Source organism: Grampus griseus (assembly GCF_964374135.1).
Source record: "Grampus griseus genome assembly, chromosome: 4".
Classification (NCBI taxonomy): domain Eukaryota; kingdom Metazoa; phylum Chordata; class Mammalia; order Artiodactyla; family Delphinidae; genus Grampus; species Grampus griseus.
Window position 1 is genome coordinate 81,835,292 of NC_138997.1, and position 17,758 is coordinate 81,853,049.

The window sequence follows — 17,758 nt, forward strand, 5'->3', positions numbered from 1 at the left end:
CTATATTCCAATATAAAATAAAAAGTTAAAAAAAAATCTGCACCCAACTCATCGCCCTGGGAAATTCCTAGGGGGTCTTTAATACCCACTCAAATGTCTCATGGAAAATGCATTACATTCCAGAGAGTCCTTCCAGAAGACAGATCTATGACAAACAACTAGACATTACAGGAAACAACTTCATCTCAGCATACGAGGTTTAGGAACAACTCAGTTGTCTGAAATGAAAGGGAACGTTGTCAGGTAGTCCCTTCCTCACAGTGGGGCATGTGGACACAGGAAGATGATGTCTTGCCAGGTGAAACCTCCACGCACGTCTACTGTTCAATAGAACCCATTTAATCATTTGATGGCTATCATTGTGAGGAGGAGGCAAAAATCTGTCTCTAGAAACTTCTCTTGTTCCTGGTTCTACCCTCTGGAGCAATTCAGAATTTGTCTATGTCTTTTTATACACAGCAGCTTTTCACAACTGCAGACACTTACTACACTAGGCCTCCTCCCAGTCACTCAAATTTGCTCTTTCATAACTTACAGATGTTTGCTGACTCCCGGCAGTGCCGCATTCAGAATCTCTCTTTGGCATCTAAAGTATCATGCTACTTCTTAAGGGGGCAATCGCAGATTGATTTTGTACCCTAGCCCCCAACCAAGTACATGGTACACTGGTCACATTCCAAAGAAAGAATTAATGTAAAATCTGCCACATTTCATGTTCATTGTAGCTCTGTTTACAACAGCCAGGACATGGAAGCAACCTAAGTGTCCACTGACAGATGAACGGATAAAGAAGATGTGGCACATATATACAATGGAATATTACTCAGCTATAAAAAGGAACAAAACTGAGTTATTTGTAGTGAGGTGGATGGACCTAGAGTCTGTCGTACAGAGTGAAGGAAGTCAGAAAGAGAAAAACAAATACCGTATGCTAACACATATATATGGAATCTCAAAAAAGAATGATTCTGAAGAACCTAGGGGCAGGACAGGAATAAAGATGCAGACGTAGAGAATGGACTTGAGGACACAGGGAGGGGGAAGGGTAAGCTGGGATGAAGTGAGAGAGTGGCATGGACATATATACACTACCAAACGTAAAATAGATAGCCAGTGGGAAGCAGCCACATAGCACAGGGAGATTAGCTCAGTGCTTTGTGTCCACCTAGAGGGGTGGGATAGGGAGGGTGGGAGGGAGACGCAAGAGGGAGGAGATATGGGGATACATATATATGTATGGCTGATTCACTTTGTTATAAAGCAGAAACACACCATTGTAAAGCAATTATACTCCAATAAAGATGTTAAAAAAAAAAATCTGCAACATTTCAAATACCTACATCACTTGACCACAGGAAAGGAAGACTTCTGATGTCCTGCTGGAACTGAAGCAGCCAGGAAAGGGCTCCCGCAGGACGGGCTGCCCTGAAGTCACATGTAAGTTTTCTGGTATGTCCTGCATCAGGCTCCTCCCCCGAGCCCCACCCCCAATCCAGCCTCTTCTGAGGCTTTCTCTGAGCCAGGCCAGCTCTCCAGTTGCTGGCTGTGGTTGTTGGATCAGGATCACAGGCAGCAGTAAGTGGGGTGGACCCCTAAGCATCCAGAAGAAAGAAAAATATTCAAACAAGAGAAAAAGCGGAAACAAGAGATTTACCTCTTTAACCATATCCCAAATTAGTGGCCCACAGAGCGCTCATCCACTGCAATATGCATTTGAATTAAAAATAGGTTCTTGGGGCTTCCCTGGTGGCCAGTGGTTGAGAGTCCGCCTGCCGATGCAGGGGATACGGGTTCGTGCCCCAGTCCGGGAAGATCCCCCATGCCGCGGAGTGGCTAGGCCCGTGAGCCATGGCCGCTGAGCCTCCGCGTCCGGAGCCTGTGCTCTGCAACGGGAGAGGCCACAACAGTGAGAGGCCCGCGTACCGCAAAAAAAATAATAATAAATAAAAATAAAAAATAGGTTCTTGAATTCGCTGGCGGCCCAGTTGTTAGGTCTCTATGCTTTCACTGCCGAGGTCGCAGGTTCGAGCCCTGGTCGGGGAGCGAAGATCCCGTAAGCCACATGGCGTGGCCAAAAAAAAAAAAGAAAAACACAGGTCCTATCGAACCCGGGCCCACTGACGTGGCAGTGCGGAGTCTTAACCACTGGACCACCAAGGAAGTCCCCAGGTCCCAGTTTTTAATGTGGTTTTTTAGAGTAACTTTGAGCAAAATTCTATCATTAACAAGCAGAAGGCAGCAAAGAAAAGGGGGAAACTTGACATCACTCTGTGATAAATGTTCAAATTATTTCCAGAAATCCTTGCTAGGTAACTAGTCCAGACCTGACTAGTAAAAGGAGGATGCAAGCTACATATGTAATTTTAAATTTTCTTGTAGGCACATTCAGAAAGGTGAAATTAATTTTAGTATTATATTTGATTTAACCCAATATATAGAAAATATTATAATTTCAACATGTAACCAATATAGAAAATTATTAAGATATTTTTACATTCCTTTTTTCAAACCAAGTCTTTGAAATCCACTGTTTTGACACAGTACATCTCAATTCAGACTAATTATTGTACTGGACAGTGGAGGTCTAGGCTATAAATAAATCCTTTTAAGACACAAGTCAACTTTAGGTTCAAGATACTTGTAAAGTCTATTCTTAGGAACAGATTTATATTATAAAAATAATTATCAAATGCAAAGCATTTGGTGAAAAGTAGAAAGTGATATGCATTGAAAATAAAGACTTCTAAAAAATTATCTAAGCACTTATCACAAGGTGGATGCTTCTGAAACCCTCAGACTCCTTTTTCAAAGTCAAAAATAAATTACATAATCAGTCCTGTGTCATGGACCCAAACCTTCCAACAAATACTTCGGAGTTCATGCAGTTCAGGACATTCTTTTTATAGACGAAAAAGAATCCCTACCAATCTCTGCACCCAGCAACCGACTTCTGTCTAGTGTGACAGACGGTCAAGTGCTGATGGACTGACATGGATACACTGCTCTGTGCAACCATGCACTGAGTCACAGTCGCCGAGTGGGCCCCCAAAGGAAACCTTACATAACAACCAGAATGGATTAAAGATGCCCAGTGGCAATTTTAACATCGATTAAAATATCCTCCAAAACATATGCCACAAAGCCTTCTCAGAACCATTCCCTGAGTGGCAAAGAAAGACTATCGTCTGATATTTAGAAATGAAGACTCAATACAGAAAGGGCACTAGATAAGAAGAGCTGCAAAATAATTCTATGACCTTCAGGATAATCACCCTTAGGAACAAAACGCTCCAGCTCAATGTTATAATTTCAATCTTCGCTCCAGCAAAGAAAGTAACGAGCTGGCAAATATAACAGCCAAGCAAGAGATGCCACCGAAGCCAGCCTCTACTGAAAATCCATAAATAAGTGGTGCATATTTTAAGGCATTCACTTAAAATTCCAAGCACATGGGGAATTATTAAGATCAATGAGTAATGGGTAAAATGCAACTGAAACAAAGCTACGATCAAAAACAAAATTTTTTTTAATTGTTAATTAAATCATAAAACTCAGCCAAAGCAACTTGGGCTTTTAATATAGGGGACTTAAGTATTAATCCTGCTAATCAAAGGAAAACAACTTCAGACCACCTTTTCAACTGATATGCAACACAATGAATCCAGAGAGTCTAGGTGAGGTCGCTGTCCATAAGTCACTGAGAAAGACAGTGTGCTTACAGGGCCTCATGAGAGAATACACTGGTTCTTTACTGAAAATTTCAAAAGGAAACCTTTATTGATCTTAAATTAAGTCTATAAATAGTTAAGTACTCTTAAAATTAGCAGTATGGGAGCCCACAGAGTTCAGTCTCAGATATAGATCATCCTCAAGAAATGAAGTTTCGGCAGAGCTAGAACTCCCAGCTCGGAGTCTCTTCCCTCTGCCGTCACGGAACTGCCCCGGAGCCTGAGGGGAGGGCAGCCTCACTGAGGCTACTGGCTCTGGAGGGGCCCCGGCGGCCGCCGCAACACTCCTGGGGACCGCAGGCCAGATCACTCATCCTGGGGTAAGCCAGCTGCCACATCATGAGGACACTCAAGCAGCCCTAAGGAGAGATCCATGTGGCAAGGAACTGAGGCCTCTTACCTACAGGCACATGACCATGTGGATGAAAGGCTCTTGGTGCTGCAGCCAGGAGTCAGTACTGTGCCTCTGAGGTGGGAGAGCCAACTTCAAGACACTGGTCCACAAGAGACCTCCCAGCTCCACATAATATCAAACGGAAAAAATCTCCCAGAGATCTCACCTCAACACCAGCACCCAGCTTCACTCAACGACCAGCAAGCTACAGTGCTGGACACCCTATGCCAAACAACTAGCAAGACAGGAACACAACCCCACCCATTAGCAGAGAGGCTGCCTAAAATCATAATAAGTCCACAGACACCCCAAAACACACCACCAGACGTGGACCTGCCCACCAGAAAGACAAGATCCAGCCTCATCCACCAGAGCACAGGCACTAGTCCCCTCCACCTGGAAGCCTACACAACCCACTGAACCAACTTTAGCCACTGGGGACAGACATCAAAAACAACGGGAACTACGAACCTGCAGCCTGCAAAAAGGAGACCCCAAACACAGTAAGATAAGCAAAATGAGAAGACAGAAAAACACACAGTAGATGAAGGAGCAAGATAAAAACCCACCACACCTAACAAATGAAGAGGAAATAGGCAGTCTACCTGAAAAAGAATTCAGAATAATGATAGTAAAGATGATCCAAAATCTTGGAAATAGAATAGACAAAATGCAAGAAACAGTTAACAAGGACCTAGAAGAACTAAAGATGAAACAAGCAACGATGAATAACACAATAAACGAAATTAAAAATACTCTAGATAGGATCACTAGCAGAATAACTGAGGCAGAAGAACGGATAAGTGACCTGGAAGATAAAATAGTGGAAATAACTACCGCAGAACAGAATAAAGAAAAAAGAATGAAAAGAACTGAGGACAGTCTCAGAGACCTCTGGGACAACATTAAACACACCAACATTTGAATTATAGGGGTTCCAGAAGAAGAAGAGAAACAGAAAGGGACTGAGAAAATATTTGAAGAGATTATAGTTGAAAACTTCCCTAATATGGGAAAGGAAATAGTTAATCAAGTCCAGGAAGCACAGAGAGTCCCATACAGGATAAATACAAGGAGAAATATGCCAAAACACATATTAATCAAACTGTCAAAAATTAAATACAAAGAAAACATATTAAAAGCAGCAAGGGAAAAACAACAAATAACACACAAGGGAATCCCCATAAGGTTAACAGCTGATTTTTCAGCAGAAACTCTGCAAGCCAGAAGGGACTGGCAGGACATATTTAAAGTGATGAAGGAGAAAAACCTGCAACCAAGATTACTCTACCCAGCAAGGATCTCATTCAGATTTGATGGAGAAATTAAAACCTTTACAGACAAGCAAAAGCTGAGAGAATTCAGCACCACCAAACCAGCTTTACAACAACTGCTAAAGGAACTTCTCTAGGCAAGAAACACAAGAGAAGGAAAAGACCTACAATAACGAACCCAAAACAATTAAGAAAATGGGAATAGGAATATACATATCGATAATTACCTTAAATGTAAATGGTGCTCCCACCAAAAGACACAGATTGGCTGAATGGATACAAAAATATGACCCATATATATGCTGTCTACAAGAGACCCACTTCAGACCTAGAGACACATACAGACTGAAAATGACGGGATGGAAAAAGATGTTCCATGCAAATGGAAATCAAAAGGAAGCTGGAGTAGCAACATTCATATCAGACAAAATAGACTTTAAAATAAAGACTATTAGAAGAGACAAAGAAGGACACTACATAATGATCAAGGAATCGATCCAAGAAGAAGATATAACAATTGTAAATATTTATGCACCCAACATAGGAGCACCTCAATACTTAAGGCAAATACTAACAGCCATAAAAGGGGAAATCGACAGTAACACATTCATAGTAGGGGACTTTAACACCCCACTTTCACCAATGGACAGATCACCCAAAATGAAAATAAATAAGGAAACACAAGCTTTAAATGATACATTAAACAAGATGGACTTAATTGATATTTATAGGACATTCCATCCAAAAACAACAGAATACACATTTTTCTCAAGTGCTCATGGAACATTCTCCAGGATAGATCATATCTTGGGTCACAAATCAAGCCTTGGTAAATTTAAGAAAATTGAAATTATATCAGGTATCTTTTCCGACCACAACGCTATGAGACTAGGTATCAATTACAGGAAAAGATCTGTAAAAAAATACAAACACATGGAGGCTAAACAATACACTACTTAATAACGAAGTGATCACTGAAGAAAGAGGAAATCAAAATATACCTAGAAACAAAAGACAATGGAGACACGACGACCCAAAACGTATGGGATGCAGCAAAAGCAGTTCTAAGAGGGAAGTTTATAGCAATACAATCCTACCTTAAGAAACAGGAAACATCTCAAATAAACAACCTAACCTTGCACCTAAAGCAAGTAGAGAAAGAAGAACAAAAAAACCCCAACATTAACAGAAGGAAAGAAATCATAAAAATAAGATCAGAAATAAATGAAAAAGAAATGAAGAAACGATAGCAAAGATCAATAAAACTAAAAGCTGTTTTTTTGAGAAGACAAACAAAATTGATAAACCATTAGCCAGACTCATCAAGAAAAAAAGGGAGAAGACTCAAATCAATAGAATTAGAAATGAAAAAGGAGAAGTACCAACTGACACTGCAGAAATACAAAAGATCATGAGAGATTACTACAAGCAACTCTATGCCAATAAAATGGACAACCTGGAAGAAATGGACAAATTCTTAAAAAGGCACAACCTGCCAAGACTGAATCAGGAAGAAATAGAAAATATGAACAGACCAATCACAAGCACTGAAGAAACTGTGATTAAAAATCTTCCAACAAGCAAAAGCCCAGGACCAGATGGCTTCACAGGCGAATTCTATCAAACATTTAGAGAAGAGCTAACACCTATCCTTCTCAAAATCTATCAAAATATAGCAGAGGGAGGAACACTCCCAAACTCATTCTATGAGGCCACCATCACCCTGATACAAAAACCACACAAGGACGTCACAAAGAAAGAAAATTACAGGCTCATATCACTGATGAACATAGATGTAAAAATCCTCAACAAAATACTAGCAAACAGAATCCAACAGCACATGAAAAGGATCATACACCATGATCAAGTGGGGTTTATTCCAGGAATGCAAGGATTCTTCAATATATGCAAATCAATCAACGTGATACACCATATTAACAAATTGAAGGAGAAAACCCATATGATCATCTCAATAGATGCAGAGAAAGCTTTCAACAAAATTCAACATCCATTTATGATAAAAACCCTGCAGAAAGTAGGCATAGAGGGAGCTTTCCTCAACATAATAAAGGCCATATATGACAAACCCCCAGAAAACATTGTCCTCAATGGTGAAAAACTGAAAGCATTTCCACTAAAATCAGGAACAAGACAGGGTTGCCCACTCCCACCACTCTTATTCAACATAGTTTTGGAAGTTTTAGCTACAGCAATCAGAGAAGAAAAGGAAATAAACGGAATCCAAATCGGAAAAGAAGAAGTAAAGCTGTCACTCTTTGCAGATGACATGATACTATACATAGAGAATCCTAAAGATGCTACCAGAAAACTACTAGAGCTAATCAATGAATTTGGTAAAGTAGCAGGATACAAAATTCATGCACAGAAATCTCTGGCATTCCTATACACTTATGATGAAAAAAATGAAAGTGAAATCAAGAAAACACTCCCATTTACCATTGCAACAAAAAGAATAAAATATCTAGGAATAAAACTACCTAGGGAGACAAAAGACCTGTATGCAGAAAATTATAAGACACTGATGAAAGAAATTAAAGATGATAAAAACAGATGGAGAGATTTACCGTGTTCTTGGATTGGAAGAATCAAAATTGTGAAAATGACTCTACTACCCAAAGCAATCTACAGATTCAATGCAATCCCTATCAAACTACCACTGGCATTTTTCACAGAACTAGAACAAAAAATTTCACAATTTGTATGGAAACACAAAAGACCCCGAATAGCCAAAGCAATCTTGAGAATGAAAAATGGAGCTGGAGGAATCAGACTCCCTGACTTCAGACGATATTACAATGCTACAGTAATCAAGACAGTATGGTACTGGCACAAAAACAGAGAGATAGATCAATGGAACAGGATAGAAAGCCCAGAGATAAACCCACGCACACATGGTCACCTTATCTTTGATAAAGGAGGCAGGAATGTACAGTGGAGAAGGAACAGCCTCTTCAATAAGTGGTGCTGGAAAAATTGGACAGGTACATGTAAAAGTATGAGATTAGATCACTCCCTAACACCATACACAAAAATAAGCACAAAATGGATTAAAGACTTAAATGTAAGGCCAGAAACTATCAAACTCTTAGAGGAAAACATAGGCAGAACACTCTATTGCATAAATCACAGCAAGATCCTTTTTGACCCACCTCCTAGAGAAATGGAAATAAAAACAAAAATAAACAAATGGGACTTAATGAAACTTCAAAGCTTTTGCACAGCAAAGGAAACCATAAACAAGACCAAAAGACAACCCTCAGAATGGGAGAAAATATTTGCAAATGAAGCAACGGACAAAGGATTAATCTCCAAAATTTATAAGCAGCTCATGCAGCTTAATAACAAAAAAACAAACAACCCAATCCAAAAATGGGCAGAAGACCTAAATAGACATTTCTCCAAAGAAGATATACAGAGTGCCAACAAACACATAAAAGAATGCTCAACATCGCTAATCATTAGAGAAATGCAAATCAAAACTACAATGAGATACCATCTCACACTGGTCAGAATGGCCATCATCAAAAAATCTAGAAACAATAAATGCTGGAGAGGGTGTGGAGAAGAGGGAACACTCTTGCACTGCTGGTGGGAATGTGAATTGGTACAGCCACTATTGAGAGCAGTATGGAGGTTCCTTAAAAAACTACAAATAGAACTACCATATGACCCAGCAATCCCTCTACTGGGCTTATACCCTGAGAAAACCATAATTCAAAAAGAGTCATGTACCAAAATGTTCATTGCAGCTCTATTTACAATAGCCAGGACATGGAAGCAACCTAAGTGTCCATTGACAGATGAATGGATAAAGAAGATGTGGCACATATATACAATGGAATATTACTCAGCCATAAAAAGAAACGAAATTGAGCTATTTGTAATGAGGTGGATAGACCTAGAGTCTGTCATACAGAGTGAAGTAAGTCAGAAAGAGAAAGACAAATAGCGTATGCTAACACATATATATGGAATTTAAGAAAAAAAATGTCATGAAAAACCTAGGGGTGAAACAGGAATAAAGACACAGACTTACTAGAGAATGGACTTGAGGCTATGGGGAGGGGGAAGGGTAAACTGTGACAAAGTGAGAGAGAGGCATGGACATATATACACTACCAAACGTAAGGTAGATAGCTAGTGGGAAGCAGCCGCATAGCACAGGGAGATCAGCTCGTTGCTTTGTGACCACCTAGAGGGGTGGGATAGGGAGGGTGGGAGGGAGGGAGACGCAAGAGGGAAGAGACATGGGAACATATGTATATGTATAACTGATTCACTTTGTTATAAAGCAGAAACTAACACACCATTGTAAAGCAATTATACTCTAAAAAAGATGAAAAAAAAAAAAAGAAATGAAGTTTCGTTGTCAAAACTCACGGAAAAGGAAACCCATTCTTTCAAAGGACATTGACATTCTCTCAGACACATCGTCCTAAGTAACATTTAGTAAAGTCCTCTTCTAGAAGTCTACCTCCCATGCAGTTACTCCAGCTCCTCTAACCCCCAACCCAAGCCCCTTGGCCACACTTTTCCCTCCTCCTAATTTCTAAGGATTTAGTACTTTATTATGTCCCAGCAAGAGATAACACTTCCTCCTTGGGAGAAGGAGGAAAGAATCTAACAAGATTCTAGGGCTTCCCTGGTGGCGCAGTGGTTGAGAGTCTGCCTTCCAGTGCAGGGGACGCGGGTTCGTGCCCCGGTCCGGGAGGATCCCACATGCCGTGGAGCAGCTGGGCCCGTGAGCCATGGCCGCTGAGCCTGCGCGTCCGGAGCTTGCGCTCCGCAACGGCAGAGGCCACGGCAGTGAGAGGCCCGCGTACCGCAAAAAAAAAAAAATTCTAACAAATCCAAGATGCTCTTAGGGAGGGTGCAGAAGGGGAAGCCCATGAGCACTGTTGCATTAATGACACCAATCCCATCACAGCTGTGAAACCCCTGCGCTATGCCCAGACTGGACACCAGATCCAGAAGATCAGATCTGACTAAAGTCAGGAACAGTGTTTGAAGAGCCAGGACAGGTTATAGGTACGATAAGTCAGCTGAAGAAGAATGGGCACTTATAGCAAAACTAGTTCCACACACCCAATTTCTGCCTTACGCCGGGTCCCTCGTACTGCCCACTGAACACCAGCCTACACTTCTCCTCCACTTATTACCAGCTCAATAATCCTTGCCATTCTCCATTCAGAATCCATTCTTTCCTTTTATTGGCATAAGACAGCAACATACAATGTCAGAAGCCTCAGCCCAACACTTCTGCTGCCTGCAACTCATTGCTGGAAAGTCTCTTAAAGGAAGCAGAGCTTTTTACTTTGTAGATTAAAAAAAGGAGTACAATGTAAATACTCTTCTGAGTGATCTACAGTAATACTCAAGGGAGTGGCAAATCTGATGTTCTTCTTAGAAGAGACAAAGCTGAAGAACTGGAGAAGGAAAGAAGCTTGAGATAATTTTCTAAGACTTCACACTTTTTCTAGGGCTGAGTCCAGGAGGAACTCTTGATTTCTTTGCCATGTGATGGGGTATAGACCTAGTCAGGGTCACCCATGCATCCATATGTTTTCCAGAGTGGATGTTTTCATTTCCTGCCACAGACCCTAACTCAAAACTAAACTTCAACCCACAACCTTATGCCACTGTTGTTCACATGCGTGCTGAGGGATGTTCTTGGAAGTTATGAGAAAATGTAATCTATGGTCCAATAAACTTGGGGATTTAATGAACTAATGTACAATACAAGAGTGCAATAGAAAGTACAGTGTTTCCCTAATACAGCAGTTCTCAGACTGTGGTCTGTACAACTCAGTGAACCAATATTTTCCAAATAATCAATGCATGATGTTACAGAATCATTCATGCTTAAAAGATTCATTAAAGCACAAGACAGCACAAAGTGCAAAAAGGGCTTTGATACGCTCTCAGATGTCATATTGCCACAAAACTTTAAGAAACTACCATTTGTCAAGTTTTGGTATAGTATTAAAGAAAAATATCCACAATTTTCTAAAAAGGTTATAAAATATTTCTCCTTTTTCCTACTACAAATCTGTGTGAGGCCAAGTTTTCTTCATATGCTCAACCAAAACAACATATCACAAAAGAATGAGTGGAGAAGCAGCTGAGAATGAATAGCTGACTATTGATCCAGACGTGAAAGAGATTTGCAAAAAACCAAACAAACAAAAAGTAAAACTATGCCACTCTTATCACTAAATTTTTGGGAAAATACAATTATTTTTCACAAAAAAATATTGTTTAGGTTTACATATATGGGGCTCATTTTGTTTTTCAATAAATTAAAACCTTTATAATTTTTCAGTTTTAATTTCTAATATAAAAGTATTAATAGATATAACCCACATGAAACTCTTTGGGATACTCGATACTTTTTTAGAGTGAAAAGGGTCTTCAGATCAAAAAGTTTGAGATGTTTCCCTAATATATTTTGATCATGGAAGCCCTTCTGTGTGGAACACCTTGAGCACATTCTATGGAACATACAATGGGAAACAGAGTCTCATGTTGTGCTTATCAAACTATTCCTGGGGGCTTCCCTGGTGGCACAGTGGTTGGGAGTCCGCCTGCCGATGCAGGGGACACGGGTTCGTGCCCCGGTCCGGGAAGATCCCACATGCCGTGGAGCAGCTGGGCCCGTGAGCCGTGGCCGCTGAGCCTGCACGTCCGGAGCCTGTGCTCCGCAGCGGGAGAGGCCACGGCAGTGAGAGGTCCGCATGCCGCAAAAAAAAACCCAAAACAAAACAAAACAAAACTATTCCTTTTCGTGTCTCTTCTCCCTAGACCTTCTTCAATAAGTTAATTTATATGCTGCTCAAAGGGTTTCCTCTCACACAGTAGTTTTGTGCTTATGACCCCGGCAGTAAATGCATATATCTTTTCTGGCAAATACAGGTGGATACTGACTTCATTTATTTAGAAGAGGCCATAATCTACAGAATTATTTCACTGAGCAAATGCTACAAATAGGAGAAATGAGGACATAGGTTAACATGCTCCTATAGCAGATAATCTGCTATGAGATACCGTGCCAGGATGTCCCAAGAGCATAAAGGATATCATGTCAGCTAGAATCGGGGCCAATTTGGTTTACCATTCAGTTTCCGACAACAGGAGGATCACTGACTGAGATGCTTATGTTACAAACTACTCTTTTATAAAACCAGCAGGATGACAGTAATTTATTACTCTGAGTACTGACAATTTGTTTGTAAAAACTGTAAGCAAGCCAAAAATAACTTAAGAACAGATTCATATTTCTACCGTGGCTTTTTGGAACACAGAGTAAGGCCAATTCTTTACTTTCAGCACGACTCGAAGCCCCAGTTCCAGAATTTAGTTATAAATCTCTCCTCCTGTCAGGTAGCTGAATAACTGGCTAGAAGCCTGTTCTCAGATGGCTATAAAAGATTTTGGGCAAGAGTCAAAAGTGTGAAGTGTTGAACAACTATTCCATGCAAAAACTCCCCCCAAGGAAACTTCTATAGTACTCTAACTTCTATAGAGTACTCTAACTTCTATAGAGCTGGCACGGAGTACGGGCTGTTCAGTCCTCTAATTTTCATTCTGGAATTTACCCAAATAAGAGCAACCATTAAATTTACTTATGCAGTTTTTTAAGTGTCTAGTTTATAAAATGTTGCTCAAGGATGACCAGGATCTCATCCTGAGAACTGAAGACGCTCATCTTGGTCTCTTTTTCTTTTTACTTAAGACTAGAAGTGAAATTAGCATGTAATCTGCTTCTGGTAAAACTTTCTTTAGTGAAAAATTTTTATAGCCATAAATGCTTACTAGTTTTAGGTTCCATTCTAGTTCATTTAGTCCTCCCAGCAACTCTACGAGATAGAGACCATAATCATCCCCATTTTACAGATAAGGAAACAGGCTCAGTGTTGCCTGAGGCCACCTAGTTTACAGGTGGCAGATAGGACTAGAATCCCGGAAGTTAGTCCCTCTGAACCGGGACGCTGTCCCACCTGAGATGCATGATCAACAAATCGAATGCTTTTTATTAAGAAGATATCCTATTCTGTGCATAAAATAGTGGTTTTTAGCTCCAGATGAGCCATTATTTCAAAAAGCCTTCCTTACACTCCAGTGTGTTAAGCCCCATTCTCCATCTTCCCATCACGCCCTGTCCACAGACCACGTGGTATTTACCTACTGCCCTTCTGTCTCCCTTCTAGCCTGTACTACATCCTCCCACCCAGTACCTGGAGCAACAATCTGAATGAGTGAGAGAACCAAGGAAAGAACAAACAAAAGTGAGTCTCCACAAATCCACTTAGTCACGAAGAACATTAATTTCCAAATGAGGTTCGTGCATCATGGAGGGTATGCAAAAAAAACCCCAGTGGGGTGCAGGGAGAAAACATTAGCATTTCTCTTTCTATTCACTGACATTTACCACAAGGATTGGCATTAGCATCCTCAGAGTCTGCTCCAGTGCGTGGGGCAGACAGCCACACAGGCCGGCGAGGCACTCAAGGCCTAGCATGGGCATTCCTCAGCTTGTGGGGTTAGCAGCAAGGCCCTCACCTGCTTGCTTGCTTTCTGTAGCCAGTTTACATGGGCCGAACTGAGAAAGTGGCTGTCGGGATTATATTTTCAATTGTATCTAAAGTAACCCTCACAAAATGGCCAGGTGGCTTTGAATGAGTCCTGCACAGAACTGCAAAAAAAATGCTAGCAACAATACAAGCACAAATAAATGGGAAAATAGTACAGCTGGCGATATTGTTTTTTACCATTTCTCATATAATATCTTTCTCACCCATATCATAACATATAACAACAAGCTGGTCAGATCAGACATGAAGTTAGCCAAAAAATACCAAAAAAACAAAAAACCTAAAAGTATCAAAACTTAGATTCATATCCACTATTTTTTACCAATGGTCTCTGCCTAAGTGAATATGATACCTTGGGAAACTGCCTAATAATACTCTTCTACAGCTTATAAATAAATATATTTTTGTTAACAAGATCAAAAATGTGGAGCTCGCTGATCTAGAACTTTGCTACTCGAAGTGCAACCTTCAAAGGAGCAGTGCCCGCGTCACCTGGAGGCTTGTTAGAAATGCAGACTCTCAAGGTCCATCCCAGACCCACTGAATCAGATTTTGCATTTTAACAAGATCCCCAGGTCCCTCATAGGCACATCTCTGTTTGCGAAGCACTGCTTTAGAACACACATCTTAAATGATCTGAATCCTAATAGTTCAGCTCTTATGTATACGCTTAGAAAGATTTCTCTGTTGAATTTTTGAACTCATAAACTTCTCATTTTAATACCTATTATCAAATGTTCTTCAAGACTATAAAGAACTATCCCCATGAACCAAAAATCCAGTGAAATAATCTATGTATAACTAAAGCATTAACTCCTTATTAATTCCAGTATCTTAAAATAAATGTTCTGATCCTGTACCACAAAAACTATCCGGCCACACCTTCATCTTTTTGATCCCCACCTCCACTTACTTTTGTTTGACCATCGGCTTTGAACACATAGCAGATACTCTGCTGACTGGCTGCATCGTCTTTAATCAGACAAGCAAAATAACTTGGGTCGTGACTGTTATGAATCAGTCTGTGAACTCGCTGAGGCTTACACTCGAAGATGCTGGAACAGATCAGTGGATCCCATTGTTGGCTTCTTCCTGGCTCAGGCTCACATCTCAGTCCGGAGGGCGAAACACAAAGGTGGACTTGCTTGGTACCAGACTCCTTTGTGGAGGACTGCCCGCTGAGCCTTCGCACCTCTGCCACGACCCAAGGCAGCATGGGCATGGTGGTCAGAGAATGCACGGGTAAGAAGCCCACCAGCTGGAGGCTAAATTCCACCGAGACCTCGCTAGGAAACGGATGTTTCCTTGCTGTGAAGGTTATTGGTTCCATGTTGGGAAAGGTCTGGAAACTCAGCAAAACTTTGCCACTGTTTTCTAGTTTAGACCAAACAATCTATTTTACATGCTTCTGATGCAGAATCCTGCAGGAGAAAAACAGAGGCATTAGAATTTAATGAAGTCGCAGCATTTCAGAGCTTAAGAGGCTGAAGCCCAAATAGAGGAAGAAATAGATATTAGTTCACATACGCTGCTCTGCCTAGAAAGAGCTTTCTTGAAATCGTATTACATATGAAACCTGAAAATGCCGTAACTGTCACGCTCACTACGGGTTACAAAGATCCCACCGGGAAGACTCCGGTTAAACATAAGCCTCACAGAGCCAACAAAGGCCAGCACCATAGAAAACAATATAATGCTGCTTGGACGGCTTTAAACCCTGCTGCATTATTTAACATACTTTCAAGGAATTTTTTAAGATGATCAAATTCAGTACTGGTGGCTTCCCCCAAGAAAGTAATCTTACAAGAAAAATATATCAGCTCTCTATCATCACCGTCTATTGAACCAGTCCAGTTTTCAACAACTGACCTTATCACTTATGATACCACTGAAGCTTTAAAACGCTCTTCCTGACTTCCCTGGCGGTCCAGTGGTTAAGACTCTGAACTCCCAACGCAGAGGGCACGGGTTCCACCCCTGGTCGGGGAACTAAGATCCCACACGCCACACGGCCGCGGCCAAAAAAAAAAAAGGCTCTCCCTGATGTAGCCCAGAGGTTCTGAATCACCAATTCAAATTCCAGTAACGTGTACTTGGCAACTATCATGTTCTGAACACCATCATAAATATTTTGTTTCGTTCACGTACTACAAGCACCCCAACACCTTGCATCTCCTCATCAATAGAGGGTGTTTCCTGTACTACGACCCAAACTCACTCAGTGGGAAATTTTTCCTTCTCTATGGGTGATTTTCAAAAACCACATTTGACGTATCTTAACACCCTCCTGCTCCATTGGATGACAAAACCCTTTTGTCCAAAGCTGAGTTGTCTACAGGATCTCAAGCTCTATTCGTTACTCATTTGCTCCCTGGACCTTCATTCTCTCATGTATTCCCTGATCATATATACACACACTAAGAAGAAATTCTATGAAGACGGAGACTGCATCTTATTCACCCACAGAGCCTGACTCAGAATAGGCTCAATAGATATTTTAAGAGAGTGAATGAAGTCTCTCTCCCATCCAAAAAACAAGATATTTTCCCTTGACCTCAAACCTCCCCCGGCCTCAACTCCTCTTTCCCTATACAACTGTCTCCAAGGTAAAGTCTACACTTGCTGTCTCCACTCCCTCCTGCCCATCCACAATCTAGATTGCAGCCAGAAGTAATGAAGAGCCCCCGCAATTGCTCCCATTGGGGTTGCCCACATCCTCTGGTTGTGAACTTCAAAGGGGGACTTTTAGTCCTTAGCTGCCTTGTCCCTTCTGACGAATTCCTCAATGTTGACCACTCCATCCTGCTTGAAACTCTCCTGGTTCTCCTCTTACCTCTCTGGTTGCTTCTTTTCAGCTCCTTAATGGCTTTTTGCCCCTGCTTGACTCCATCCTACCCCCCTCATTCCACCTGCATCCTTTGGACAATTTCACCTAATCTCTTGATGTCAGTGACCACATTCTAACACTCCTGCTGCCACTGATAACAGCTTACTTTCATTAGGTACCAGGCACTTTGCAAGTGTTCTCATTTCACTTTCATAACAACCTTCATCTCTCACCTTGGTCTCAGTTAGAGACTACTATTATTGCCATTTTTACCACTTAGGAAACTGAGGTCCAGAGAGCGTGAGTCGCTTATCACAGGTGATTTGAGTTTGCACCTGATTCTCAACCTGTCCTCCTGAATGCTGCACAAGAATGCATCTACCACATAAACCCTGATGATTCCCATATGTTTGTCTCCTTCCTGAGTTCCAGATCAGGATAGTCTATTAAGTATTTCTATCTGGATATCCTACCCAGATAGCACCTCAGCCTCAATTTAGCTGTTTTAAAACTAATTCAGTCTCACCTCCCTCCTTTCCAGAACTTCTCTTCCTTCCCATAAGCTACATGTCTGCAACAGCATCACAATTTATTTTATTGGCACAGTCAAAAGCCAAGGAGTCACAGCTGTAGACTGAATGTTTGTGTCCATCCTCCCTCCATTCATATGTTGAAATCCTAACCCCCATTGTGATAGTGTTTGGAGGTGGAGCCTTTGGGAGGTGAACCCATATGAATAGGATTAGTGCCCTTATAAGAGACCCAGAGAACTCTCTTTCCCCTTCTACCATGTGAGGACACAGGGAAAAGACAGCAGTCTATGAACCAGGAAGCCAGTCATCACCAGATACTGAATCCACCAGCACCTTGACCTTAACCTTCCCATCCTCCAGAACGTGAGAAATAAGTTTCTGTTGTTGGAA

General features: G+C 41.2%; 1 protein-coding gene across 3 annotated transcripts in view; it reads right to left on the bottom strand.

The window, feature by feature from the left end:
* The window catches only part of TBC1D1 (TBC1 domain family member 1), a 231,486-nt gene that overhangs the window by 200,163 nt on the left and 13,565 nt on the right, over window positions 1–17,758 (bottom strand). For all 3 annotated transcript variants that reach the window (XM_082653232.1, XM_082653233.1, XM_082653231.1), the window contains exon 2: window positions 14,922–15,429. In XM_082653232.1, the coding sequence (XP_082509358.1) occupies window positions 14,922–15,338 (417 nt within the window). In that variant the 5' untranslated portion in view covers window positions 15,339–15,429. The remainder of the gene's footprint in view (window positions 1–14,921; window positions 15,430–17,758) is intronic.